Genomic DNA, 27,448 nt, shown 5'->3' with positions numbered 1-27,448 from the left:
CAGTATTTTATTATTTTTCTTTTTCTTTTTGTTGTTGTTAGTTGCAAAGTTGTGTCCGACCCATTGTGACCCCATGGACAACATTCCTCCAGGCCTTCCTGTCCTCTACCATCCTCTGGAGTCCATTTAAACTCATGTCTACTGCTTCAGTGACTCCATCCAGCTACCTCGTTCTCTGTCGTCCCCTTCTTCTTTTGCCCTCAATCTTTCCCAGCATTAGGCTCTTTTTGTTATTTTTCTTTTTTTTTAAGTGTTTTATATACTTGTAAGCTGCCTTGAGTTGCTATGTGCAAGTAAGTGGCAATATAAATTTTCTAAATAAAATAAATAAAAATTATTTTAGCATAAAATAATGGTTTTCTTATGGAGATGCTGACTTTACTAGATTTGAAATCATTAGCTTCTCTAATATAATACTCTTGATAAATTTGAACTAGAAATTCATTAGCCTCAGCCAGTTTATAAAGTTTCAGTAAGGTTACAACGTTAGTAATTTTTTTATTAAATTTATTTTAACATGTTTTATAAAATTATTTAAATTCTTTAATATCTCTTATATTTCTCATTCTTTGGAGCATTTTAAATTTTCTAGTCCCTTTCTTGTAAATTTAAAATTATATATAGTATGCGTCAGAAAAGAAACAGCTATAGAAAAAGCATAACAAATGCAATGAACAAGTGAGGTTTTTATAAATTATATGCTTCAGTTTTTGCTACGTGTCTATCCTATGCCTTTTCTGAATAGAAAGTGTTGATTTGTGGTAGTAGATGAAATCTTTTCATGTATTTTGTATTTTTCTAAATGCTAGTTGCAAGTGCATTATCAATGCCTCTTTTGCATGTGCATTGAAATTGCATGAGTGTACCAAAGGACCAGAGCTTTAATTGATCTATTATGTTTACCATCTGGTATTTTTTGAGATATTTTTCCCAGCAGATGTCATTCCCTCTAGGTGTTATAAATCTTACCTGCCTCAGCAAAATGGCAAATGGCCAAGAATTATGAGAAGAATAGTTCAAACATCTGAAATGTATTGTGCCATCTTTTATTGAACAGTTTTGCTACTTCCTTATTCAGTTAAGAATGCAAGTGTGTATGGTTCAACAGGTGAAGAAAGACCAAAAAAGCAAGCAGCTTCTAAATTTCTTGAAATAGGAATGATTTCTTTATAACCATTGTCAAAATCATGCCCTATTTCAAGATATTTAGACCTGTTCTGATTTACTTCCCTTATTCAATTTATAAGTTGGCATTCTTTCCAGGACTTCACCATAGGCATGCCCAATGGGTAGTGCTTTGGGTTCCAAATAGCTCTTCAGAGTTGGGAAAGACACAAATGAGAGTACCGTATTTTTTGGAGTATGATGCACTCCCCCCCCCAAAAAAAAGAGACTTAAAATTTGGGTGCATCTTATTATCTGAATGTAGTTTTTTCAAAACTTTTTCAGCTCTAACAAGGCACTAGCGATCTTCTGGGCTTTGCCTGCTCTCCCCGACTCTCAGCTGTTCTTTAGAAGCTTTTTTCTGGGCTTTGCCTGTTCCCTCCGACTCAGCTGTGCTTTAGAATTTTTTTTTCAGCCCTCATAGGGCACTAGCAAATGAAGCAATCTCCGTGCTTTGCCTGCTTTTTTCATTGCTTCTCTCCAAAGATCAGTTGTGCTTGGCTGCTGTTTTTTATCCCCAAGCAGGTGATAAAAAGTGTGCGCGCATGCTCAAAACCAGCAAACTAAGGTGCTGAAGCTGACCAGACTAAAAACGCTAGCCAGATGAACATCTGGTAGGCAGATTTTCCCCCTATTTTCCTCCCCAAAAACTAAGCTGCGTCTTATACTCAGATGCGTCTTATACTCTGAAAAATATGGTGCTTCTTTGCAACTGTTTAAATCAGCCAGAGAGAGCAGCCAGGTGATTCCCAGAAAAAAGGCAGACAGCATTATGATCACATTTGCCACATACTATGTAGCAGCTTTTTAAAATGAATTGAAACACTGCACAGACCTTTTTTTTCTGATAATCAGAAGGGTCTCTAAAGTTTATTGTAACTTCAATTGCAAGGTATCATAATTCTAATATTATCAGTTTGAATTGAACAGCCACTGGAAAGCTTTGCAGGAACTGGTGCCATTGATATATTACCAATTCAGAGCTCATTAAGTGCAATGCCATTGATATGAACTGGAACTGAAGGAATAAAAGCTATTATTTATTTTATTAACTTTCTCAGTAAAAAGTCAGAGGATCTTGACAATACTTTAATAGAGAAATGTCATAATTAGGTGTCAAAGACCTATATTTTTAATGGGGAAGGATATTTATGTTTGAAAATATGAAACAGAAATAGTGGAAATGTAAGGCAATTTTGGCATTTAATTGAAGAATTTGATCAGTTGGTCTACTTTATCCTGGGCACAATGCTTGTAAATATGGTAGACTAACAGAGAATTTTAATCTTGTTAAGACAACCTATTAAATTAGGTATAATATTTTTACATTATCTTTTAGCAGAAAATTCCTAGCATAGTATACAACTACCAAATTGCAATATTAACTATGAAAAATCTCATCAGATAAAACCTCTGGTGGCTCAACAGACCTTGGGCCTCTGGTGGCTCAACAGACTAATGCAGTCTGTTATTAACAGCAGCTGCTTGCAATTACTGCAGTTTCAAGTCCCACCAGGCCCAAGGTTGACTCAGCTTTCCATCCTTTATAAGGTAGGTAAAATGAGGACCCAGATTGTTGGGGGCAATAAGTTGACTTTGTATATAATATACAAATGGATGAAGACTATTGCTTGACATAGTGTAAGCCGCCCTGAGTCTTCGGAGAAGGGCGGGATATAAATGCAAAAAAAACAAAACAAAAAACAAAACAAAACATAGAAGCTTGAGATTTCTAGTCATAAATCACATTACAAAATTTCCTTGCGCCAAAAGGATGCTTAACTGAAGGTTACATTTTACAGATAAATACCACAGAAGAGTGTTGGATGGGATAAGTAAAGTGAAAAAGACAATTCAAGCAAAATGGTATTCTTCAAGTAGAGGCGTGGCCAGCTTTGTGGTGGGATGGCATGGATTCTGGTGCTCCAGGGAGAATGCCGATATTCCAGCCGATTTGGGGGTCCTTAATGGACAATAGATGTCCTGTAGAGACAACGAAGAAGGGAGGCACTGGCCATGTGAACAGGGAAGTTGCAAATTCCCTGGAGTGCCAGCATTAGCCTCCAACTCAGCGGTGAGGAAAGACAGCCATTAGGAGCTGTCAAAAGCTGGGGCAGCCACACAAAAGAATTCAGCAGAAGCAGTGATTGAACAGAGTATTGTTACTGGGTGGCCAACTGGTGACTGGTGATTGGCCAACTCACAGGTAAGAAGAAAAAATTTTAAAGCTGAAAAGAAGTTCCAACCTGAAATTAGTGGCTAATTGGCACAAGGAAATTTAAAGTGAAGGAAAACAAAAAGCAAAGAGGAATTCTAAGATTAAAGCCATCTGGATTTAAAACTGGATTTGGAAGAAATTAAAAATACTAAAAGGAGAAGAAAATTGAGGAAAAACATCTCTTACTAACAAATTGAGGAAGACGAAGTAATTATTTTTGTGGATTAAAAAATGACAATTTGTTGCCGGGGATTTGTGAATTGGAGAGAGACATCGGCTGGAGGAAAGAATAACATTGCATTGCTTAGGCTACCATGGGAAAGACTGGTGGAGTGTTTGTTTAAACATCTGGAGTACAACTTCAAAAAAGGAATGGAAAGATCAAAGATTTAAATTGGAACGGCTTAAAGAAACATCTGAACTGGACATTATTTGGAAATAGAAAAGAAAAAAAGAGACAATATTTGGACATGAATTTGAACTATATATAAGTTAAAATAATAAACTTAAAAATCCTTTCTTCTTAAATTGAGAATATGGAGAATTGGGAGAATGAGTATGAGGAATTAAGGGAGATGCTTCAAATGGTGTGAGAACCATTTAAGGGAAATAAAGAAGCAGAGAAGTGGCTAAAAAGTAAAAAAAAGGATGAAGAAGTTTTGAGGGTGAAACAAGAAGAACAAGAATACAGTGTTGAAAAGGAAATAATTGAAGATAAAAACATAGATGATTACGCTGGGATTGACAGTGAAAGAATAGAAATGGAGAGGGGAAGGATATTTCAAAAAAGAAAAGAAAAGAAGGAAATGGGGAAAAATTGAGGGGGGAAATTAAAAGAGTAAAAATTAGAGAAAGGAGGTGGAAAGGAAGATACAAGAAAGAGAAAAATAAGAAAATAAGAAAATGGGAGAAAGAGAGAAAAATATTAAGAAATGGAATTTTGGAGAGACCAAAAGAAAATGGTTAAAAGAAGGAGAAAAATGAATAGCAGAAAAGAAATTAAAATAGTTGTTGAAATTTTAGGTAAGATGTAAATTAGAAGAAATATATAGATTATTGTAAAAGGGAAGTAAGAAAGGTTGAAATGAAGTGAATGTAAGAAGCAAAAAAGAAGAAATAAACTGTTTAATGTAAAATGGAGAAATAGATGAAATGTGAAAGATATAATGGGATATATGTTTTACTGTCTGCGAATGCATGGGAGAGAGAGAATTATAGTGGATTGTAAAGAAATATATTTTAATTATAAAAAAGAATAAAGAAATTAACTGAAATTAAGATATAAAGAAGTAAAAAAGGAAGAAGTATTTTGTTTAAGAAAAATAGTCCAGCAGATGAAATGTGAAATGCAGTATGGTTTATAAGTGAAAACAATTGAAACTGAGATGTAAAATGGAATAAAATTGAAATGTTAGTAAATGATGTATCCTACTGGAAGAGGAAAAAAATTACTGAACTGTGAATAAGAATTTAAAGAAAACAAGAAGTGAAAGGTTGTATTAATTAAAAGGTTGTAAGTTAAAAATGGAATAAGATGAAGACAATGTTAATAATTAAAATATATGAGGGAAATTCTGAGAAATATACTTAATAAATGGGAAAATCAGGGTTCTCTGGACACCATAGTTAAAAATATTGAAATGAAAATGAATACAGCAATAAAGAGAGGTAAGAAGAAGGAGAGAGATGTAAAGGGAGAAGGAGGGAGAGAGACAGAAGAAAGGGAAGAGGAGAGGAAGAAAGGGAGGGGAAATAAGAGTAGGAGAGAAGGTTAGATAGGAAGGAAGAATGGAGAGGAGGAGAAAGGAAGAGGAAGTAGAGAAGGAGTAGGAGAGGAGAGAAGAAAGTAGGAGGGATAAAAGAAGGGAGGGAGAGGAATAAGAACGAGAAGAAAGATTGCTGAAAGATGAAATGGAAGAAAGACAACCACGAACATGTTTGAATATATCAGGATAAAAATTGAAATAGCTAAAAAATAATAAGAGAATAAATACTAGTAAAAATGGAGAAATTAGAACTCAAGGGCAAAAGAAGATGTGATTTAAATGAATGAGCATGGAAATATGGAAAAATATGATTAAATATGGAAACATATGATTAAAATATGGAAAAAGAACACTGTATTTGGATATGTGAAGTTGTATAAGATATGATATGGCTACAATTGAGCGAGTTCAGAAGTACTTCATGAGAAAAGTCTTGCATTCTTCTGTAAACAATAGAATTCCTTATGCTACTATTCAGATTCTCAGTTTGAATAACTTAGAATTGTATCACTTGCAGTCAGACCTCAATGTAAATCGTTCTAAACTTGACTGCAAAAAATATGATTTCTGTAATAGAGTTTGTTTGTTTATTTATTTATTTATTTTTTTATAATTTAATTTCTATACCGCCCTTCTCCCGAAGGACTCAGGGCGGTTTACAGCCATATTTAAAACACAAAGTACCAACAACAAGTTTAAAACAGAATTAAAAACAAATATTTAAAAGGCCGAATCAAACTAAAATGGTCATAGACCAACATAAAACCCATTTAAAATTACAATTAAAACTACACTTTTACACTTAGGCCAGTCCCGCATGATGAAATAATAAAGTTCCCGTTTGAAGCTCTGGAGGTCAGGGAGTTGGCGTAACCCCGGAGGCAACTCATTCCAAAGGGCTGTGGCCGCCACAGAGAAGGGTCTCCCCCTGGGGGCCACCAACTGACATTGTTTGGTTGACGGCACCCTGAGCAGGCCCACCCAGTGGGAGCACACAGGTCGTTGGGAGGCTATCGGTGGCAGAAGGCGGTCTCATAAATAGCCCGGTCCTAAGCCATGGAGCACTTTAAAGGTGGTAACCAGCACCTTGAATTGCACCTGGAAGGCTACCGGCAGCCAGTGCAGGCCGCGCAGGATAGGTGTTATATGGGAGCAACGAGGTGCTCCCTCTATCACTGCGCAGCTGCATTCTGGATTAGCTGGAACCTCCTGGTGCTCTTCAAGGGGAGCCCCATGTAGAGAGCATTGCAATAGTCCAGGCGGGAGACCTGGCTGGGCACCGAAGGGGGGGTCCCCCTAGTGGAGATGTGCCCACCAGGCTTCCGAGCATTCCATCAGCCGAGGGCCCAGGGTAGGGGTGGAGGGGTGGCGGTTATCATTAAGGAGAGTCTTGAGCCGAGGGAAACCACTGTGCCTCAGATTGCTGGGTGTGAATCCCTCTTCGTGAAGTGGGGTCGTAGAACTCAGGTGGGCTTGTTGATCACGTACCTGGCTCCTTGCTGCGTGACTACAGCCCTGCCTGAGCTATTGGAGTTGCTGGCCGGGTTGGCAGTTGAAACCCCCAGACTGTTGGTCATGGGGGATTTCAATTTGCCATCAGCCAGCATAGCATCCTCGGCAGCTCAGGAGTTCATGGCTTCCATGACGGCCAAGGACCTGATTCAGTTAATTGACGGCCCTACCCACGTCGGGGGAGGTACCCTAGACCTGATTTTTATCTCTGGCCAGTGGTCTAATGATCTGGTTTTAAATGATTTAGTTGTTGAACCTTTGTCATGGTCAGATCATTTTCTCCTTCGTCTGGACTTTCTGACCGCTACCCACCACCGCAGGGAGACGGAACCAATGCGCTGGTTCCGTCCCAGGCGCCTGATGGACCTGGAGAGGTTCCTGACGGAGCTTGGGCCGTTTCCCGAGCACCTGGCCCACGACTCGACTGAAGAGCTAGTTGCGGCCTGGGAACGGGCCGCGGCTGGAGCTTTGGACCGTGTCATGCCTTTGCGGCCTCTGACCCGGCATCGGTCTGAACCAGCTCCTTGGTTTTCCAAGGAGCTGAGGGAGATGAAGCGCCGGAGAAGACGCCTAGAGAGTGCCTGGAGATCCAGCCACTCTGAGGCTGACCGGACACTAGTTAGGTCCTATAGTAGGACCTACCTAGTGGCAATGAGGGCTGGCGTTCTCGTTCCTCCCTCATTGCGTCGGCAGATAACCACCCGGCCGCCCTGTTTCGGGTGACCCGCTCGCTCCTTCAACAGGAGGGGCGGGAGGACACCCTACAAGGGCGTGCCGAGGAGTTTAACGGTTATCTATATGACAAAATCGTTCAGCTTCGGGACGGATTGGATTAAAATTGGGTAGATCCAGGCGAGGGTTCTGAGGCCCGTCTTGTTGAGGTGGTTTGGGATGACTTTGATCCTGTGACTCCCGAGGACATGGACAGGTTGCTGGGTAGGCTGAACGCCACCACATGTTTACTGGATCCGTGCCCCTCCTGGTTAGTACTGGCTACTCAGGAGGTGACACGAGGCTGGCTCCAGGGGATTACAAATGCTTCTTTGCGGAAGGGGGTCTTTCCCGCGGCCTTGAAAGAGGCGGTGGTGAGACCCCTCCTCAAGAAGCCTTCCCTGGACCCAGCTGTTTTAGGGAACTACCGGCCAGTCTCCAATCTTCGCTTTACGGTGAAGGTTATAGAGAGTGTGGTGGCATGTCAGCTACCCCAGTACCTGGATGAAGCTGTCTATCTAGACCCGTTCCAGTCGGGCTTCCGGCCCGGATACAATACGGAGACAGCTTTGGTCGCACTGGTGGATGATCTCTGGAGGGCCAGGGATAGGGGTTACTCCTCTGCCCTGGTCCTATTAGACCTCTCAGCGGCTTTTGATACCATCGACCATGGTATCCTGCTGCGCTGGTTGGAGGGGTTGGGAGTGGGAGGCACCGTTTATCGGTGGTTCTCCTCCTACCTCTCTGATCGGACGCAGACGGTGTTGACAGGGGGGCAGAGATCGACTCCAAGGTGCCTCATGTGTGGGGTGCCGCAGGGGTCGATTCTCTCACCCCTCCTGTTCAACATCTATATGAAGCCGCTGGGTGAGATCATCAGTGGCTTTGGGGTGAGATACCAACTGTACGCTGATGATACCCAGCTGTACTTTTCCACCCCGGGCCACCCCAGTGAAGCTGTCGAAGTGCTGTCCCGGTGTCTGGAAGCCGTACGGGTCTGGATGGGGAGGAACAGGCTCAAACTTAATCCCTCCAAGACGGAGTGGCTGTGGATGCCGGCACCTCGGTACAGTCAGCTGCAGATGCGGCTGTCTGTCGGGGGTGAATCATTGGCCCGATGGAGAAGGTACGCAACTTGGGCGTGCTCCTGGATGGTCGGTTGTCCTTTGAAGACCATTTGGCGACCATCTCCAGGAGAGCATTTTATCAGGTTCGCCTGATCCGCCAGTTGCGTCCTTCCTGGACCGGGATGCCTTATGCACAGTCACTCATGCTCGTTACCTCTCGCCTGGACTACTGCAATGCTCTCTACATGGGGCTCCCTTGAAGAGCACCGGAGACTTCAGCTAGTTCAGAACGCGGCTGCGCGGGTTATTGAGGGAGCGTCTCGAGCTCCCACATAACACCTATCCTGCGCAGACTGCACTGGCTACCTGTTGTTTTCTGGGTGCGCTTCAAGGTATTGGTTACCACCTTTAAAGCGCTCCATGGCTTAGGACCGGGCTATCTACGGGACCGTCTACTGCCGGCTTCTATCTCCCATCGTCCGGTACGTTCCCACAGAGAGGGACTACTCAGGGTGCCGTCAGCCAAACAGTGTCGACTGGCGGCCCCCAGGGGGAGGGCCTTCTCTGTGGGAGCTCCGACCCTGTGGAACGAACTTCCCCTTGGACTTCGACAATTACCTGACCTTAGGACCTTTCGCCGCGAACTTAAAACTTATTTATTTCATATGGCTGGACTAGCCTGATTTTTATTTTATTGGATGGGTTTTTAAAATTTTGTGATTTTACGGGGGAGTACGTTTTTTAACATTTTGGGCATTTAAATTAGTTTTTTAAGGGATGTTTTTAATTATTGTGTGTATTTATATTTTATCTGCCTGTTCACCGCCCTGAGTCCTTCGGGAGAAGGGCGGTATACAAATTAAAATATTATGATGATGATGATGATGATGATGATGATGATGATGATGATGATGATGATGTAACGAGGGCGTGAGTGACCGTGCTTAAGGAGTCCCGGTCTAGGAAGGGGCGCAATTGGCAAATGAGGCGAACCTGATAAAATGCTCCCCTGGCGACAGCAGTCAAATGTTCCTCTAAGGACAGCCGGTTGTCCAGGAGAACGCCCAAGTTGCGCACCTTCCCCCTGGGGCTCAATACTTCACCCCCAACAGTCAGGGATGGTGTAAGCTGACTATACCGGGATGCCGGAACCCACAGCCACTCTGTCTTGGAGGGGTTGAGCTTGAGCCTGTTCCTCCCCAGCCAGACCCGCACGGCTTCAAGACACCGGGCCATCACCTCGATGGCTTCGTTGGGGTGGTTCTGGGTGGGAATGTACAGCTGAGTATCATCAGCGTACAGATGGTATTCCACCCCAAAACCATGGATAACCTCACCCAGTGGTTTCATGTCGATGTTGAACAGGAGAGGCGAGAGAACCAACCCCTGTGGCACCCCACAAGTGAGGCACCTTGAGGTCGATCTCTGCCCCCCTGCCAACACTGTCTGCAAACGGTCAGAGAGATAGGAGGAGAACCACCAATAAACGGTGCCCCCCACCCCCAATCCCTCCAACCGCCGCAGCAGGATACCATGGTCGATGGTATCAAAAGCTGCCGAGAGATCTAAAAGGACCAGGACAGAGAAGCATCCCCTGTCCCAAGCCCTCCAGAGGTCATCCACCAACGCGACCAAAGCCATCTCCGTGCTGTAGCCAGATCTGAAACCGGACTGGAACGGGTCTAGATAGACAGTTTCCTCCAGGTATTGGGGAAGCTGATATGCCACCACACTCTCAACAACCTTCGCCAAAAGGCGGAGGTTGGAGACTGGACGATAGTTGCCAATACAGATGGGTCCAGGGAAGGCTTCTTGAGGAGGGGCCTCACCACCGCCTCTTTCAAGGCGGTGGGGAAAATGCCCCCCGACAAGGAAGCGTTGGTAACTCCCAGGAGCCAGCCTCATGTAACCTCCCATGTGGCCAGTACCAATGAGGAGGGACATGGGTCCAATAAACATGTGGTGGGATTCAGCCTACCCAACAACCTGTCCATGTCATCGAGAGTCACAGGATCAAACTCAGCCTAGGTAATGTCCACAAGACCCGTCCCCGTCATCCCGCCTGAATCTATCCAATCAGCGTCCTATCCTGCCTGAATTTATCCAATCAGAGTTATCAAAGTCTGGGATGCCCTATGTGATTCAGTTGCCACAGCTACAAATTTTCACAGTTTCCATCACAAATTGACTTCCGTGGACCTTACTTCATACTTATGTGGTCAGTAGAGGGGGCGGGCATAAGCGCATTAAGGTGCCTATTGTCCCTGACTTTGTATTTTTATTCTCTTATTCTTATTCTTGTTCTGGTTTATGTTTGATAAATCCCAATAAATAAATAAATAAATAAATATCTTTCAAAACTCCTTTCTGGAAGGTTTAAATTCCACATGACTATTGAGTAGACTAATTTTTCATTAACTTCATAGGAATAAGCAATAGGCAGTGAAAACCTATAATGTACTTCACTTAGACAGCCATCTACATTAATATTTATCATATAAACCTGTTCTGATATTACTTGATTTGTCAGAAAGGTGTTAACAATGATAAATGCCTTATAATGGACTCACACAATAAGAATTTTAGCAGAAACTATGGTAAATACTATGGATGCTCTTTGTTTTTATTCATCTTTCCAAATGTTGGGGTTGAATATAAATTGGAATTATACATAAATTATTATGCATCATAAATTATTAAACACTGTCATGACTTTTCTTAATTTATTTTCATATTATATAAAACAAAGGCACAGCAGTTCCAAGAAAATTATTTTTCCTTTCTTTTGTTTTTATTCTGATTGATAAGAGGAATCTATCCCAATCTAGTGTCTTCCTGATTCATTGGGCTTCAATTAATAGAAAACCCAATCGTCTAGTACTGTTTGGAAAATTGGGAATTAAATTAGTTTTTGCTCAGATCTCTTCTTAAATTAGGCTCTCAAGAGCTGATTAGTGTCAAATGATTGGGAGGAAACTTAGCTATTATATATGCTTCTTCAAATTACTTCATTTTGGCAGCCTCCTTCATTTTCAAAAGCCATCAAAAAATTAGAACATAGAAAAAAGGAGCAATTTGAACTTAAACCCTGGTTTCCCAGATCAATGGTCTCACCATTATGCCATTCTGGCACGGCCAAGAAAAACATTCTGTGATTGCACACTGAAGAAAATGTGTCCATTGTCTCTCAAGACAAACCTTGTGAATTCAAGGTAAAGAGAAAGATGTAAAACATGAATCCCCAAAACAAGAAATTGGTGATTAGACTAGAAACAATTCTGATCATTGAAAATTTTAATTTCTGCTCAGATGGAGGCTGCAATGGAATGTCACTCTAACTTTTAGAAACTTTAGAGTTCATATACTAATTTTAACAGTTCTTTAAACCTGGCTTACCTTGCCAATTCATAAGATTTGGTTAACCATTTCATTAAGCACACACAATTAGTGGATTTCTATTTTTACATTCTTTCTTTTTCTTCTACTTTTCAGTAAGCAGAGTTTCAGGTTTTCACATGAGGTTGATATATATTAATAGTTACTGCTTAAGGACAGTTATAAACCATAAAAGATTAGCCACTTTCTGATAGACATAACATTATACAAAATGAAGTGAATTGTGACTTGGTAAGGCTTGGATCTTCATCTTCTTTTGGATCTCACAGTAGCTGTGGACATTTTCTTTGTTTTTAACTATTATTTATTTATTTATTATTTAGATTTTTATACCGCCCTTCTCCCGAAGGATTCAGGGCGGTGTACAGCCAAATTAAAACAATACAGTGTACAAATTAAAACAACAATTAAAATACATATTTTATAAATGGCCAAAAATTAAAACCGTCAAATTAGACCCATAATAAAATACCCCAGTTAAAATTATTAAAATTCAGAAATTTAAAAATTTAAAAATCAAGTCAGTCCCGCTTGGATAAACAAATACGTTTTCAATTCACGGCGAAAGGTCCGAAGGTCAGGTAATTGACGCAAACCAGGGGGAAGTTCGTTCCAGAGGGTAGGTGCTCCAACAGAGAAGGCCCTTCCCCTGGGGGCCGCCAGCTGACATTGCTTGGCGGACGGCACCCTGAGAAGACCCTCTCTGTGTGAGTGTACAGGTCGGTGGGAGGCGTAAGGTAACAGCAGGCAGTCCCATAAGTACCCGGGCCCTAAGCCATGGAGTGCTTTAAAGGTGGTAACCAAAACCTTGAAGCGCACCCGAAAGACCACAGGTAGCCAGTGCAGACTGCGCAGGAGCGGTGTTACCCGGGAGCAATGTGTGGCTCCCTCAATCACCTGCGCAGCTTCGTTGGGGTGGCCCGGGGTGGAAAAGTACAGCTGAGTATCATCAGCGTAAAGCTGGTAACTCACCCCAAAGCCACTGATGACCTCGCCCAACGGCTTCATATAGATGTTGAACAGGAGAGGCGAGAGAATCGACCCCTGAGGCACCCCACAAGTAAGGCGCCTCGCGGTCGATCTCTGCTTTCCTGTCAACACCATCTGCGACCGGTCAGAGAGATAGGAGGAGAACCACCGATAAACGGTGCCTCCCACTCCCAAACTCTCCAACCGGTGCAGCAAGATACCATGGTCGATGGTATCAAAAGCCGATGAGAGATCTAACAGGACCAGGGCAGAGGAGCAACCCCTATCCCTGGCCTTCCAGAGGTCATCCACCAACATGACCAAAGCTGTCTCCGTGCTATATCCGGACCGGAAGCCGGACTGGAACGGGTCTAGATAGACAGCTTCATCCAGGTACCGGGGAAGCTGCCATGCCACCACACTCTCTGCAACCTTCGCCACAAAGCAAAGTTTGGAGACTGGATGATAATTACCCAAAATAGCTGGGTCCAGGGAAGGCTGGGTCCAGGGAAGGCGTCTCACCACCGCCTCCTTCAAGGTGGCGGGGAAGACCCTTTTCAACAATGAAGCATTTATAATTCCCCGGAGCCAGCCTCGTATCACCTCCTGAGTAGCCAGCACCAGCCAGGAGGGACACGGGTCCAGTAAACATGTAGTGGCATGTAACCTCCCCAGCAACCTGTTCACGTCCTCGAGAGCCACAGAATCAAACTCATCCCAAACAACATCAACAAGACGCGTCTCCGTCATCTCACCCGGATCATCGCAATTTTGGTCCAAACTATCCCGAAGCTGAGTGAATTTATCGTATAGATAACCACTAAACTCCTCGGCACGTCCCTGCAAGGGGTCATCCCACCCCCACCCCGATATAGGATAGAGCGGGTCACCCGAAACAGGGCGGCCGGGTGGTTATCTGCCAATGCAATGAGGGTGGAAACGTAGGAAAGTTTCACCACCCTCAGTGCCACTAGGTAGGTCTTCGAAAAAGACCTAACTAGTGTCCGATCAGCCTCGGAATGGCTGGACCTCCAGGTACTCTCTAGGCGTCTTCTCCGGCGTTTCATCCCCCTGGTAAATACCAGATCATTAAACCACTGTCCAGAGATATAAATCAAATCTAGTGTGGACCCCCCCCCATATATGTAGGGCCATCAGTTACTTGAATCAGGTCCAAGGCCGTCATGGAAGCCTGGAACTCCTGGAACCGTTGACGACAAGCCGGCCGATGGCAAGTTGAAATCCCCCATGACCAAAAGTCTGGGAGTCTCAACCGCCACACCGGCAAGTACCTCCAGTAGCTCAGGCAGGGCTGTAGTCACGCAGCAAGGAGCCAGGTACGCGATCAACAGACTTAACTATGTTAAGCCTCATAACCTTGCAATATTTCTATGTTTAGAGCTTCAATTTTTTTTTTTAGCAAGAATGGTCATAGGGTGATAATTTTCAACCTACAGTAATGTAAGAATATATTAGAGCATATGAAATAGGACTCAAGGAACAATTGCTGAAATGAGTTCATCATTTGTCATTTTTATTTTAATGATGCCTCTTTTTACTCATGTGACATTCTTGAGTGAAATATAAATGATAGTGTTCAATTTCAGAAAATATAAAATGAGCACTGCCAATCACAGTGTAGTGAGGTTTTCACTGTCCATTCATAGAACATGATAACACTTTGTCAAGGAAGATAAATGTTCTTTCCAAGTACACAAGTTTGAAAATTTATTATTTATTTTATTTATTATTTAAATTTTTATACCGCCCTTCTCCCAAAGGACTCAGGGCGGTTCACAGCCAGGTAAAAATACACAATGATACAGTATAAATACAATTAAAATACAATTAAAAAACTTATTAAATTGGCCAAGATTAAAAAATTTAGGATAAAAACCCATTAAAAACCCATAAATTTAAAACTAACCCAGTCCAGCGCAGATGAATAAGTGAGTTTTAAGCTCGCGACGAAAGGTTCGGAGGTCCGGAAGTTGACGAAGTCCTGGGGGGAGTTCGTTCCAGAGGGCGGGAGCCCCCACAGAGAAGGCCCTTCCCCTGGGCGTCGCCCGACGACACTGTCGCGCCGACGGCACCCTGAGGAGTCCCTCTCTGTGAGAGCGCACGGGTCGGTGAGAGGTATTCGGTAACAGCAGGCGGTCCCGTAAATAGCCCGGCCCAATGCCATGGAGCGCTTTGAAGACGTTCACCAACACCTTGAAGCGCACCCGGAAGGCCACAGGTAGCCAGTGCAGCCTGCGCAGGATAGGTGTCACACGGGAGCCACGAGGGGCTCCCTCTATCACCCGCGCAGCTGCATTCTGGACTAACTGTAGCCTCCGGATGCCCCTCAAGGGGAGCCCCATGTAGAGAGCATTGCAGTAATCCAGACGAGACGTCACAAGGGCGTGAGTGACTGTGCACAAGGCATCCCGGTCTAGAAAGGGGCGCAACTGGCGCACCAGGCGAACCTGGTGGAAAGCTCTCCTGGAGACGGCCGTCAGGTGGTCCTCAAAAGACAGCCGTTCATCCAGGAGAACGCCCAAGTTGCGCACCCTCTCCATCGGGGCCAATGACTCGCTCCCAACAGTCAGCCGTGGACTCAGCTGACTGTACCGGGATGCCGGCATCCACAGCCACTCCGTCTTGGAGGGATTGAGCTTGAGCCTGTTTCTCCCCATCCAGACCCGTGCGGCTTCCAAACACCGGGACAGCACTTCGATAGCTTCATTGGGGTGGCCGGTGTGGAAAATACAGCTGGGTGTCATCAGCGTACAGCTGGTACCTCACACGAAGCCACTGATGATCTCACCCAGCGGCTTCATATAGATGTTGAACAGAAGGCGAGAGAATCGGCCCTGCGGCACCCCACAAGTGAGGCGCCGCGGGGTCGACCTCTGCCCCCCCGTCAACACCGTCTGCGGCCGGTCGGAGAGATAGGGGGAGAACCACCGATAAACGGTGCCTCCCACTCCCAATCCCTCCAACCGGCGCAGCAGGATACCATGGTCGATGGTATCGAAAGCCGCTGAGAGGTCTAATAGGACCAGGGCAGAGGAACAACCCCTATCCCTGGCCCTCCAGAGATCATCCACCATCGCGACCAAAGCCGTCTCAGTGCTGTAACCGGGCCGGAAGCCGGACTGGAACGGGTCTAGATAGACAGTTTCCTCCAGGTGCAGGGGAAACTGATATGCCACCATACTCTCTACAACCTTCGCCGCGGCGGGTTGGAGACCGACGATAATTACCTAAAACAGCCGGGTCCAGGAAGGCTTCTTGAGGAGGGCCTCACCACCGCCTCTTTCAAGGCGGCCGGAAAGACTCCTCCAACAAGGAAGCGCCGTAATCCCTGGAGCCAGCCTCGTGTCACCTCCTGAGTGGCCAGCACCAGCCAGGAGGGGCACGGGTCCAGTAAACACGTGGTGGCATTCAATCTACCCAGCAACCTGTCCATGTCCTCGGGAGCCACAGGGTCAAACTCATCCCAGACAATATCACCAAGACCGCCCTCAGACGCCCCGTCCGAATCGCCACAATTTTGGTCCAGACCGTCCCGAAGCTGAACGATTTTATCGTATAGATAACCGTTAAACTCCTCAGCACGTCCCTGCAACGGGTCATCCCGCTCCCCCTGGTGAAGGAGGGAGCGGGTCACCCGAAACAGGACAGCTGGGCGGTTATCTGCCGACGCAATGAGGGAGGAGGCGTAGCAACGCCTCGCTTCCCTCAGTGCCACTAGGTAGGTCCTAGTATAGGATCTAACTAGTGTCCGATCAGCCTCTGAACGGCTGGACCTCCAAGAACTCTCTAGGCGTCTTCTCCGGCGTTTCATCCCCCTCAGCTCCTCGGAGAACCAAGGAGCCGGTTGGGATCTGCGCCGGGTCAGAGGCCGCAGAGGCACGACACGGTCTAACGCCCCAGCCGCAGCCCGTTCCCAGGCTGCGGCTAGTTCCTCTGCCGTGCCGTGAGCCAGACCCTCAGGGAATGGCCCAAGCTCCGTCCGAAACCTCTCTGGGTCCATCAGGCGCCAGCAATGTCAGCAATATATCCCATATATTCTGCAATGGCAACCAACATGGGCAAACATCAATTATTATGGGAAGAAAATTATTTCAGAAAAGAGCAGAAATACAAGAAAAGACAATAAGGCTTTTAGTAAAATGCCATGCTATTATTTTGAAACAAATGTTCTGACATATACGGGGGGAAAAATTCAATTTTAGGTCACAAAAATGCTGACAATCATAAACATTGCTCAACTGTAATGGAAAAAAGATAAAAGTACCATGAAATCCATTTGTAACATACCAGCAAAGAGAAAAGAAAAGAGTGGTGGCTTCAGGAAGCCAATATAAATTTATTCTTTGTAGAAATCAATGTAATTCAATCAGGGAATCCCAGAAATTTAAGAAAAATCAGAAAATAGAAGGCAGCACTGATTCTAAACTAATCAATTAATTCATCATCTTTAAAGATTTATCTCTGAGCAGTTCACAAAACAAAACATCATAAAAATCTAAAGTAATTAAAGCAAAGTCTTAATTAAAAGATTAATGTTAAAGTAGTACAACTAATCTCCTCCAGTGTAGCCAGCACAACCTAGCCAGGCTCCAACTTCATCCTGTTCCAGCATGCTTGTTCTTTACAGCCTTCTGGAAGAGTAAAAAATTGGATGCATGTTGGATCTCAAGGAGACAGGTGAATTTCAAGGCTGGGACTGCTAGAGAAAAGTTATGCATCCATCAGATGCAACATTTAAGAGAGGGAATCTAGCGCATGCTTATGGTATCTAATTTGGTGGAATAGGCAGATAGTTCAAGGAGCTAATCCATAATGCAATGTGACATGACTTCTTCTGTTGAGATTTATGCTGGGCTTTTTAATGAATATTACTTGCTAAATTCTTAGAAAGATACAAATAAATGAACTAAACAATTAATAAAACAGATGGCCATATTTTGCGTGTAACATCCATAAAACCACAAGTGAACAGCAATATCAGCATTGTCCACATATATTAAAAATATCTAATTCCTCATGATCTCATACATAGATCCATAGTTAAACTTCCTTTTACTGTTCTTCAAATTACTCTTTTAGCAACATTTGCTACAAATGCCAGTATTACCTGACTGCCAAATTGGTGCTACCTGTCAATTCACCTCTATTCAGAATCATTGCTCAATTACAGGTTTAAGAAAAAAAAAAGCTTTGTGTGGAAATGTAGGACATAATGTTGAAAAGAGGTGCCATAGCTCTGTTGGAGCCCAGGTCCAAGGAGGAGATGGAGCCAGGACTGCATGTCCCTATGGCTCATGAGGAACTACTCATCGGACAAGGAAAAGACAGTCCTGGCCCTCTTGGGCTTTGCAAGAAGACTTCAGAACAGACAATGGGATTTAGCCATCTTGTTCACAACTGTTAGACAGATTTTTAAAGGACACTAAGTTTGCAAATCTCACTTTTTAATCACCTTCAGGAATTTTTCACTAACTCCCTCTAAACTATTAAAGACCTTTGAAATAAGTATGAAAATGCTAGGTGAGTTTGCCTTCAATCTTGAATGAAATAAATTTTTAATCATTAGTTTAAAAATATAAAATATCTGAAATAAATAGGGGAAAAGACAGGGTAGATAAAAAAAGGAGGGGTAGATGAACTCTCAGCTCAAGTCACTTTAGAGTGTTGCTGTTGTGGGGAAAAGAGGAAGAGGAAGAAGTAAGAGTTATTTATAAGAATAATAAAGTTAGATAAGATTTTGATTTTGGAAATAATTGTTCTGCCCTGCAATTTCATTTTCCTTCCAATGAAAAAGCTCTTTGTAATGTAAACTAGGAGTAATTTTTGGAAGGAAGTTTAATAATGGAATGATAAAAAAGAAATTAACTGAATTTAGAAGTGATCAACCTTGGGCACAATTTAATTTTACAGATAAAGTTAAAAGTGCTTTTAACAATATGATTCTAAACATGTCACATAATAATAAGCTTCACAGTAATTTACTTCCAGGAATGTAATTTACTTCCAGGAATGTATTTCCTGGAAGTACAACTTCATTCTAGGTGGATTTTTTTGTGAATTAAAGAGAGAATACAAACACAGGCACAGAGACAGACAGAGACACGGAGGGAGGGAGGGAGGGAGGGAGGGAGGGAGAGAGAGGGAGAGGTTCAGATTGAGACATCTTTATTATATGATAATTATCAATAAGGAAATACTTTTATTACCTTCACGGTAAGTTCCTTCAGTGACAATGAACGAACAAATACACAACTTTCCTAAATCAACTCTTATAAAATTAGGAAACAAGCTTTGATCATAGGGATTATATAAAAAAATCTAAAGTAATGAATGGATGGAATGGACCCTATTCCTAAATGGAATACACCCTAAAGCAAAGATTATGGTGTGAATACCTACATTAACCACATGTGCATGAGATCTCTGGAATATATATGAAAAAAGTGAAAAGAAAATATAGAAGAATAGAGAAAAAACATCAGATTGGGAACCAGATTCCAGCTAACAATGGAGCAACCTGACAAATTTCCCCAGTTCCTCCTATTCAGATTCAGTTCCTCTTCATATAGTAGTCTAGAACAGTGGTCACCAACTGGTGGTCTGTGGACCACTGGTGGTCCGTGAAAATTTTTTGGTAATCTGCGGCACACTCGGGTGGAGGAGCTGCTCCCAGATAAGCAATGGCCAGTCCCGTGACTAGAGCTCTGGAAGATGGGACTGGCCAGGCAGCTCATGGTGGGGCAGTAAATCTCCGCTGTTGAGGGAGATTTGGGCAATTTTTAACTTTGCAGCAGAATTGGAATGAAGTAATGGTGCAAGGGGGGGAATGGCAGTGCAGGCGGGCCAAAGCAATGGGTGGCGGGAACCCAGGCTGTTTCTTCCCCATGCTTTAGTGTCCTGTCAGCTGAACCACCAATGGCTGTCCCCACCCCTCACCCTCCCTCACCCTCCCAGTCACTCCTTGCCATAGAATGAGAGAGAGAATGAGAGAGAGTAATAGAGAATGAGAGCACTGCCTTCTTGGAAGAACAGTGGGGGTGGGGCCGAAGGGGGATGTCTTGCATTAAGTATCAACCCCCCCACCTCAATTTCATGAGGTCGGCACAGCTGGCAGCAGTCCTTCCCGGTGCGCCTTGTTTCTTTGGAGTACTCCGCCCCCTTTCTGCTTCTGTCTGCCTCCTCTTCCTCCCGGAGTCTCTGGGCTGCTTACTCAGCTGGAGGGAAAACTCAAAGGGCACTCCACTGCCTGGTTTGCCTGCCTCCCCAGGAATGTTGCCGGAGGGGTGCTTTCCTTGCAGCTCTTGCTCAAAGCCGTCTGGCTCTGAAAGGAGAATCAGAATCAGAGAGAGAGAGAGAATGGGGGGAGAGAGAAAGAGAGAATGAGAGAAAAAGAGTGGGGGGAGAGAGAGAAAGAGGAGGGAGAAAGAATGAGAGAGAAAGAGGGGGAGAAAGAGAGGAGAGAGGGAGAAAGAGAGAGAGGGAGAGGGAGAGAGAGAAAGAAAGAAAGAGAGAAAGGGGGAGATAGAAAGAGAGATGAGAGAATGAGTGGGAGAGAGAGAAAGGGGGGAGAATGAGAGCGAAAGAGTGAGAGAGAGAGAGGGGAGGGGGGAAGAAAGAGAGAAAGAGAGAGGAGGACAGTGCCTGAAGGACCCCGTCCTGTCACTGGGAGTCCAGGTGCTTCAGCAAGCAGCGCGCTGGATTCGTATTAGTGGTCCACGGGATTTAAAATTATGGACTTAATGGTCCCTGACGTCCAAAAGGTTAGGGACCCCTGGTCTAGAAGGTTTCACATTTGGAAGACAGGAATTTTGGAGAGAGAAAGTAAAAACTGACAAAAATCGCCATCTTTTCTGCAAAGGAATTATATGGGGAATTCTGTGCTGTAGTGCTAATCAGCCCTAACCTTTGTTGTTTCCAAATGGACCCTAATAATTGCAATGCTTGGACACCACTACTAGTCAGGCATTTAATACAGACTGTCCTCTCACCCTAGATAGATATTTTATAAGATTAGATTAGGTTCTTTTGCAGTTTTTCAACCAATAATTTGATTTTTTCGTATCTTGGGAGGAGTAGAAAGAAATCATTACTAGAAAATCATTACTAGTAGAAAGAAATCATTACTGCTTTAACAGAAGTTTAACTATCATAGAGTCAGATGTTTTAACTTATTGGGAGTATTATTTGAATTTTTAATTGTGGATCTTTGACAAACAAATGATAATTCCCATTGACTTCCAAGGCATGCTGATCTCTTGGAAGGATTTTTAGGCTAGTCAAAAACATACAAACATACACAACTCAGAGTCATACTTCCGCCTGAATATAGATTGAGGTGGGTCTCAGTAGTTTCATCCTTTGCCCATCCTGTTGGAGCTCCTTCTTTTATCTTTAATCTTATTTTAACCTCTTTCCCCACAACCCCCTTTTAAATTTTCCTTTCTGTGTTCTCTGGCCACAATTTTGAATATTTCATTAATGAAAAATAAATTCTAATAGATTGTGGATTTTGGCAGTGGGAAAGGAAATCAGGGATTAGTTTTGGTTTTGGAAGAAACAACATCCTTCCATTTTTAAAACTGAAGTTTTGTGGCAGTTGATTTGTGCTTCCTTGCTCTTGGTCCATTAGATAAAGTTATTTTATTTTATTAAATTCAATTATTACATAAGAAAATTTAATGCACGAAATATACAAAAATAAGATATGAAGGATTTGGGATTTAAAGTCTCACATGAGTCTATAATCATTATACAGTCTAGTAAGAGCGGATTTAATAATTCAGCTTGTACTTTGATATTTTTTCCACATGCCTCTAATTTGTCTAGAAGTCATTGCTGGAATCCTATTCTGCCAAAGGACTAGAAAAAATAACTGCCCCTTTCAGTTCCTGCTTTTGTTGAATATTGAGTCATCCCATATTTTTTGGAAGTAGACAGTGAAGATTCCAACTTTTGGAAAATGTTCAACTGTTAGTCAAATTTTGACCAACATGCTATTCTAGCATATTTCCCATTATTTAATCATGATTTGTACACAATATACTGAAATGATGTTAATAGTCTTTTTCCTAGCTTTCTTCATTCCACATATGGATCTTTTGAAGATGCTGTTATAAAGCCATGAAAAAAAATATTTTTTTTTCAAAGGAACATGAATATGGTTATAAAGAAAACACATACCCTTAGTAAAGTAGTTTCCACAATAATATACATGCTTTTGATCATTGATATATTCTAATTTGTACAAATTCTATTCTGCTAGACTTTGAAGACATTTCAAAGTCAAACAGTTCAAACAATTCAAACAAAAATAACCTTTACAATAGAATGTAAAGAATAAGAAACAGCTGACAAAAATGATTTGATACATAAAATATATATTTTTACCTATTCAGAATAACAGCTCCAAGTTCATTGTTTGACCTGATTTTTTAGTCTCAGAATGTATGATTAAGTTTCAAATGCTGGTATCTATAGTCAGCAGCATCCATGATGAAATGAGGAGAATGTCACAAATGCCATGATGCAATTGTGTAAAATAATATTTATGTATGACACTAGCACAAGTTTATAAGCCAAGACATTTGCAAACATTAAAAGCCAGGTTAAAGTTTTGCTTATATGCCCCTGTTACTTTGCATGGATGTAAGTCATTCAGCTGCCCAAATTGTAATATAACCTATTGGTATATTATTAAAGATTACAACTGAATTACTGAAAATGATTCCTGATTTAAACATTCATTAGATACAACATTAGTTTTTTAAAAGATCCATATTAAATTACTTTAAATATACTATTTTAAATTACTATCTTAAATGAGATATACAATTGTCAAATAATATTCTTCACTTCTGACAAATGTTATATTTTCTTTGCTGTCTAACACACTATTCTACATCAAACTGCCTATCATAGATTTTCGTATTTTGTCTATGTAGTTCTATCTCTCCACACATATGTACATATGGATGGTTGCAATGCTGTTGCATCTCTTTTAATCATTTCTTTGAAATATTGTGATTATTTCATAGTAAATTTCATTGTATGCTGTTTAATAATAATATACTTATCCCTCTTTTATAAATGTGGAAGTCATTTGGCTTCAAATGACATTAGGACAGTGACATCTGAACCCAGAAGTCTGAACCGCACATGTCTTTTCTTCAGAGTAATGTGCTTCATATTGCAACCTTTGTCCAACTGCCACAACTTTGTAGTACCTGCAATTGGAACTGTATATTTTATAAAGGGTAAGTCTATTTTGAGTGAAAACTAATCAACTGAGGGACTTTTAAAACAAACACAACAATCAAGATTCAAATGTAGTCATTGTTACAGATACATTAAGCTTCTCCACGACTCCACCATTGTGCCCTACTGTCTGTTTTAAACTCTATAGAAAGTTGCTATAAGGCTATGTCTATATATTAGACCAGGGGTGAAATCTAAAAATTTTCCCTACAGGTTCTGTGGGCGTGGCTTAATTGGTGGGCGTGGCTTGGTGGTCAGGTGGCTGGGTGGGCGTGGCCAATAACAAATAATAAAAATAATAAACAAAGTACACAAAACAATAAGAGATACCAAAAACCAACTTTCAAACTTTACACGCACACAACACAACACAACTGACTCTCACACAATGTAAAAGCAGCTGCACCTCACCCAAAATGGCCCCTGCAACAATCAGGAACCTCACACAGCCACAGAAAGCTCAAAAACCAACTTTCACACTTTACACACACAACACAACTGACACACACAATGTAAAAGCAGCTGCACTTCACCCAAAATGGTCTCTGCAACAAGCAGGAACCTCACACAGCCACAAAAAGCCCAAAAACTAACTTTCACACTTTACACACACAACACAACACAACACAACTGCCTGTCTCTCACACACACACAAAATGCCACACATACAGCTTTGTGAGATTTTGTGTGTTTGTGTAATTAGAGTGAAACACTACAGAAACACACCAAATCTGAGAAAGCTGCACAAATATTTTATTTATTATTTTATTTTATTTATATTTTTTAGATCAGGTTCTCCAACCTTAGTAACTTTAAGGTTTGTGGACTTCAACTCCCAGAGTTCCTCAGCCAGGAAAGCTGGCTGAGGAACTCTGGGAGTTTAAGTCCACAAGCCTTAAAGTTACTAAGGTTGGAGACCCCTGTTTTAGATAAAAGCAGCTAAATTTAAAACTTTAAATTGCTGTCTAAAAACCCAACTCCTTAAAAAAAAATCAATTAACTATTTTTTAATAGTTTACTTACCCAATTGAGACAGGCAGATTGAGTTGCTCACCGAGGAGATGGATTGCAGGCAGGCAGATTCAGTTGCTAGCTGATGCAACTGATTGCAGAAGCCATGGCTTTGCAAGCCCATAAGGAGCAGCAATTATAAATAAGTGAGGAGGGAGCAATTGGGTGGGCTGTTGTAAGAGGTTGTAAAATAGTGGTTTTAAAAGCCTGTGATGATCAGGAAACTCATCTGGGATCACCAGAGGAAAAAAAGATTTTAAAAGTTCCTCTGACGATTCCAGCTGAAGTTGCCTGTGCAGCCCAGAACCTCTTAAAAGGATTGTTTTAACAAGCACTTCGGCTGAAGAGCTTGTAGAAAACATGTTTTTTAAGGTTCTGGTGAAGAGGCAACTCAGCTGGGATCACCAGAGGAACCTTTCAAAACCTTTTTCTTTTTAACAACCTCTTTGGCTGAAGAGATTGTTTAAAAAAAAAAATTAAAGGGTTCTGATGATCCCAGCTGAGCCATGGGATCATCAAAGACTTTTTTTTTTACTTTTAAAGGCATGTTTTCGTTTGAAGAAAAAATGCTTTTAAAAGTAAAAAAACCCCAAACCTCTGATGATGGTTTGGCTCAGCAGGGGCAGGGGGCAGGGCTAGGAATTTTTGCTACCGGTTCTCCAAATCACCAGCCACCATCACTACCGGATCGGGCGAGCCGGTCCAAACTGGGAGCATTTCATCCCTGTATTAGACATTAGAAAGTTGCTATAAGGCGTCATCCATTTTATATGCATTAATTAAAAAAAACAAAGAGTATCTCCATTCAATTTTTTTATGAAGGGAAAGCCATACCAATATATTTTATGGGTAATCCCTCTGGCAAGAACCAATTCAGTTCAGTGTAAAATTCCTGTTTCCTTAATAATGAACACTAATTAAAAGAGCAACTGACCATAAGCAAAGGCAGAACTTCCACATTCATGCCTAACAAAATGTGGTTAGCAGCAGTTCAAAGAACTCCCCATTATGAAGTGCCCATACCACAACAAGTAAACCATTTATTTGTTTTATATCACTCAGGTACAAATGCATCTTGACCTTTTTAAAGAACTTTATTTATCTTTATTTCTTAAACTTGTATGCTGCCCATCTTACCCAGATGTATGGACCATGCATACTATAAACAGAGCAGAAAAGGACAAGATCGATTCTTTTACATAAAATGCTGAATTGTTTCTTTATAAATTTTCCCAGACAGTGGTTCAGATTTTAAATACAAGGTGACTCAAGTCCCATCAACTTAGCAGCTGCTGGCAATGTTTTTATTACTAGGAGAAGTAGAGAGAAACTCGCACAATCTGATTTTGATCAATACGTTTTAAACTTAGATACTGTTTTTCAATCTGTGCAACTGAAATATAAGAATAATCCATTTTGGTCACACTTACCTGTTTATAAAGTGGGTGGAAGGTACAAGGAAATTATCCAATTTGAAATCATGTAATACCTTTTGAAATAATAATATGTAACAATAAAGCTTTGACAAAATGCTTTTAAAAAAGAGTCAAAGAAAACTGCAAAGGGGGAGGCAGTTCTGGCCTAGACTACAAGGCTTTGAGCAATTTATGCTTAATTGTTTGCTGGCAATAGATATTACTCATCTTAAAATATATGCATTCATGCCTGACAGGATGACAAACATCTTTATGCACAAGAGAAATCAGTTACACAACTTGCCATGATTACCTTCCCCTTGTAAGTATACTGGGAAGAAGAAAAGAATCAATATTATACAGAATGATGGCTCAAGCATGAATCAGCATGGCAAGCACATAACCCAACGGACATGGTGGTCAACAAGGGGAAAAGAATAAAAGAAATCAATCACAACAGAAATTATTGCTTAACCTGTTTTGTCAGAGTTGGTATTGATGGTATTGGTAGTGATGGAAGTGAAGATAGTCTTTGCGCTGTCCTTGGTAGTTACACATTTCTGCTTATTTTTCATGGCTTCCAGTGCTTTGAGCTTCTTGGCATGTTTAGTGCCTTTGTAGTGGGCCGCAGCCTGGCTCTACAAAGGAGAACAAAATGAACCATGCAATCAGGCTCATTTCTAAAATGGCATTCTCTGTATTAGTACAAATACAGACCACCTTTCAATAATGGGTACCATTTTCCATACCAAGACAATGACCAAACTGAAGTTTCTTCCTAAAATGATCCTTTGGAAACAGTGATACAGGAATATTATAGATTTCATAGACTATCTTGCTTTCTTAAGTCAAAAAATATGTTCACTTTTTAAAAAATTGGCAGTTGAGAAGTTTTCCTCTCTGAGGAAAAATGCAATTCATTTTTCTTCCTGAAGATTTAAAAATATTTTAAAAAAGAAAAGAACAAAATAAATCTATGCCTCTATACCTCTATATAAGAAAAATCATTGTACAGGTGATCCTCATTTAACAACCTTTCACTCAGTGACTGAATTTATGATAGAACTAAAGAAATGGTAGTTACAATTAGATCCCTTATTTATAGTTGTCACAGCATCCAGCAATCGCGTGATTAGAATTTATAACCTTTCCTTCCAGCTTCCCACAAGTAAATCTGAATTTATGTTAAGCAATGCTGTGTTCTCCCTCTTGCAGTGCCTGGAGGCTGATAGGGGTTGGATGGGGAGCAACAGGTTGAAACTGAATACCGGCAAGACTGAGTGGCTCTGAGTTTTGAGTTCTTTGGCCCAGGGAGAATTACCACCTTTGGTTTTGGATGCCCCAAACACTGCCCCATACAGACCCTCTGCATAATCTGGGGGATCTCCTGGACTCATGCTTCCTGCTCAAAGAACAGGTGGCAGTCATGGCCAGGAGAGCCTTTGTGCAACTGCGGGTGGTGCACCAGTTATGCTTTTTCCTTGACTGATAATCCCTACTCATAGTAAATGCCCTAGTCATTTCCCATCTTGACTATTGCAATGCACTCTACATGGGCTGCCCTAGAAGAGCATCGGGAAGCTCCTGCTAGTTTAAAATGCAGTGGCCCACATGGTTTTGTGCAGACTCAGTGTGCACATGTTTCACCTCTTGTGTGGGAGCTGCATTGGTTGCCAATTTGTTTCTGGATGCAGTTCAAGGTTCTGGTTGTCTTCTTTAAAGCCCTTCCTGGGATCAGATTATCTGAAGGACTGTCTGTTGCTGGTCACATCTATCCAACCCAGTAGAGCAGGGAGGCAAGGAAGCTCCCATGCCCTAGAGAGACACCTGGTGGGACCCAGAAGAAGGGCCTTCTTCATGGTTGTTCCCTTTCTCTGGAATATCATTCCCCCAGAGATTAAACTGGTCCCAACTCTAACATTCTTTAGGAAGGTGCTGAAGACC

General features: G+C 42.2%; 1 protein-coding gene across 6 annotated transcripts in view; it reads right to left on the bottom strand.

Moving 5' to 3' along the window:
• ZNF385D (zinc finger protein 385D) overlaps positions 1-27,448 on the bottom strand; it is a 252,810-nt gene that overhangs the window by 53,404 nt on the left and 171,958 nt on the right. For all 6 annotated transcript variants that reach the window (XM_058181908.1, XM_058181903.1, XM_058181905.1 and 3 more), the window contains one exon: positions 25,980-26,142. In XM_058181908.1, coding sequence (XP_058037891.1) covers positions 25,980-26,142 — 163 coding nt within the window. The remainder of the gene's footprint in view (positions 1-25,979; positions 26,143-27,448) is intronic.

Source organism: Ahaetulla prasina, chromosome 4 (genome assembly GCF_028640845.1).
Source record: "Ahaetulla prasina isolate Xishuangbanna chromosome 4, ASM2864084v1, whole genome shotgun sequence".
Taxonomy (NCBI): Eukaryota; Metazoa; Chordata; class Lepidosauria; order Squamata; family Colubridae; genus Ahaetulla; species Ahaetulla prasina.
The sequence above is the reverse complement of the archived record's forward strand: the minus strand, read 5'-3'. Positions and strand labels throughout refer to the sequence as shown.